This window comes from Eimeria mitis, genomic scaffold (assembly GCF_000499745.2).
Source record: "Eimeria mitis Houghton genomic scaffold, Emh_scaff5240, whole genome shotgun sequence".
Classification (NCBI taxonomy): Eukaryota; Apicomplexa; class Conoidasida; order Eucoccidiorida; family Eimeriidae; genus Eimeria; species Eimeria mitis.
Window position 1 is genome coordinate 1,666 of NW_013573526.1, and position 2,155 is coordinate 3,820.

The 2,155-nt window shown below is 45.0% G+C and overlaps 1 protein-coding gene across 1 annotated transcript in view; it reads left to right on the forward strand.

Moving 5' to 3' along the window:
• EMH_0080750 (uncharacterized protein) overlaps positions 1-514 on the forward strand; it is a gene marked incomplete at both ends in the record, with an annotated part of 2,114 nt that extends 1,600 nt beyond the window's left edge. The window contains 2 exons of the mRNA XM_013500298.1: positions 6-141; positions 403-514. Of these exons, the coding sequence (XP_013355752.1) occupies positions 6-141; positions 403-514 (248 nt within the window). The remainder of the gene's footprint in view (positions 1-5; positions 142-402) is intronic.
• Positions 515-2,155: the final 1,641 nt, after the last annotated feature.

Here is a 2,155-nt window from a genome sequence, read left to right on the forward strand (position 1 = left end):
AGGAGAGGCAGGCAAAGAGATCAGCACAAGGCCGTACCACTTCATTGTGGGACGACAACTGAAGGGCTCCGTTTTCGGCGGCTGGAGGTCCAGAGAAGATATTCCAAAGCTCGCTCAGAAAGTCATCAACGGAGAGATCCGGTAAATTGGCCCTTACCTGCGTCTGCAACCCGTGTTGGTTCCTCGTTTCTGCTGCAGCTGTAGTCTCAGCAGTATTGTTTCTTTTGTTCTTTGAGCTTCTTTCGCATGGCATTGAGTGGTGTTTTTGTTGCAAAAAAAATCAATGGGGATGCAGTGTTGCTCCTGGTGCAACTGCAACTACTGAAGGAGAGGAGTGCAGTGACCCCCGAAACCTGAAACTGCTTGGATAGTCAGAGGTTTTAATCTGACGTATTGTTGCAGGCTGGAGAAGTACTGCACCCACAGCATGCACTTTTCACAAATAAATGAGGCATTTGACCTTCTCAAGAAGACAGAATGCATCCGCTGCGTCATGAATATGCAAGAAGAGTAGAGAGCCACAGCGGGCGAGCAGCAGCGGTGATCTAGGCCAAGCGATCGTGCTCAGACTAAACCTCCATCTGATGGAGTGCAACAAAAGCCCAAGTTCAGAAGAAAGAAGAAATCACTAGAAAATGAATTTGTTGTCATTTATTGGGTTCATATGTGTGCAAATACTGCACTCATAGAGGCCCCTTATATGAGGAAAGGTAAACATCTAACCAGCAGCATCTTTCTCTTCAGCAGTAATATCTGACGGATACATTCACTTGATTGAATCAATATAGCGGTTTCGGGTATTTCTTTTGTCAGCGATTACAAGAAGTAATCGATGAGCGAAAGAAATATATATAATAAACTGTCCACTTCTCATGGTACTGCACAACGTACGATATTCAGTCTCCCGAAAAGGAGAATAGTAGAAAGGGGAAAGACTGGATGCTGTGCCTCTCTGCCTCTGCATGGTGTTATTCTCGTTTCACCGCTCCGTTTCCTTTTTTTTTTGAAACGCGGCTGGAACCAGCAATCCTTCACGCTTTCATCAAAGTTAGAGGCGCAGTAAAGCAACAGCTGGAATATATACACAACTGCTGCATTCAGTAAGCGTCGTTTTCCGCTGTCACTGATCTTCATCGCTGCACCTATAACCGTGTCTAGCCGGTTGGCCAGCAAAGCAACTGAGGCAAGCACCACGCCCCACTCACTTTCATTTCTAGGCACTCCACATGACAAAAGCCTAGCATACGTAAAGGTAACTGTAAGCACCGGTGCATGTGTAAATGGAATCAACTGTATAAACAGCGACATCTGTACAAACAGAAGTACCTATGGACAATGCTGCACATTAAAGTATTATAGCTTCAGAGTCAGGATCACAGATGCTGGCTGTGCGGGGGGTGCAATAGAACCATAAAGCTAGAAGCCTAAAGCCTAAACCAATTGCCAATTGTATTAGGCATTTCAGCTTTAGTATCAAGATGACGCCTTCTCACACCAACGGTGTAGCAAGCAGGGAAAAAAGAACTCAACAGCCTCAGGAGTATATGCTGAGAATATTGCTTTTTATCTTTTACACAACGAGCAGTGAGTGCAGTGAGAGATTACAAGCGGTCCATTGTGAGGCAATAAACGAGGTGCCATGGAAACAGAAAAAACGAAAAGAGGCATTATATAAAGCCAGAGTTTATCAGCCTAGTGTATACACTTTGTTGATGAGCTGGAAAGCTGCAAGCCCAAGCCCTTAAACCCTTAACGCTAAACCACCAACCCGCACCAACGCCTGATGAGTTGGTGGTGCATATACTCGCGGAGGAGAGAACGAGCAAAGCATATCAAGTATTTCACTTTCAACACCACGAATAAATTCTTTTCATGTGTTTCTTGTTGTTTGCGGGTTTGTGGTTTGCTGGAAATACAATTCACCAGCCATAAGACAATATGCTATTGACTCGATTTGGTAAGGCGAACAGATGCCTGGCGCTGTTACAGATGCTGCTGCATGTTTTTGGTTTCATATAGTTTTGCTTATTCGTTGTTCAAAGGCAAAACAGGAGAAATACACGATGAAATATTTCAGCAAGCAAGCCAACGATTGCAGCAGCCTTCCGCATCTGTATTGCCAGTCGCTGCCGCCGGTTTCAGATCTTCGGCTGCA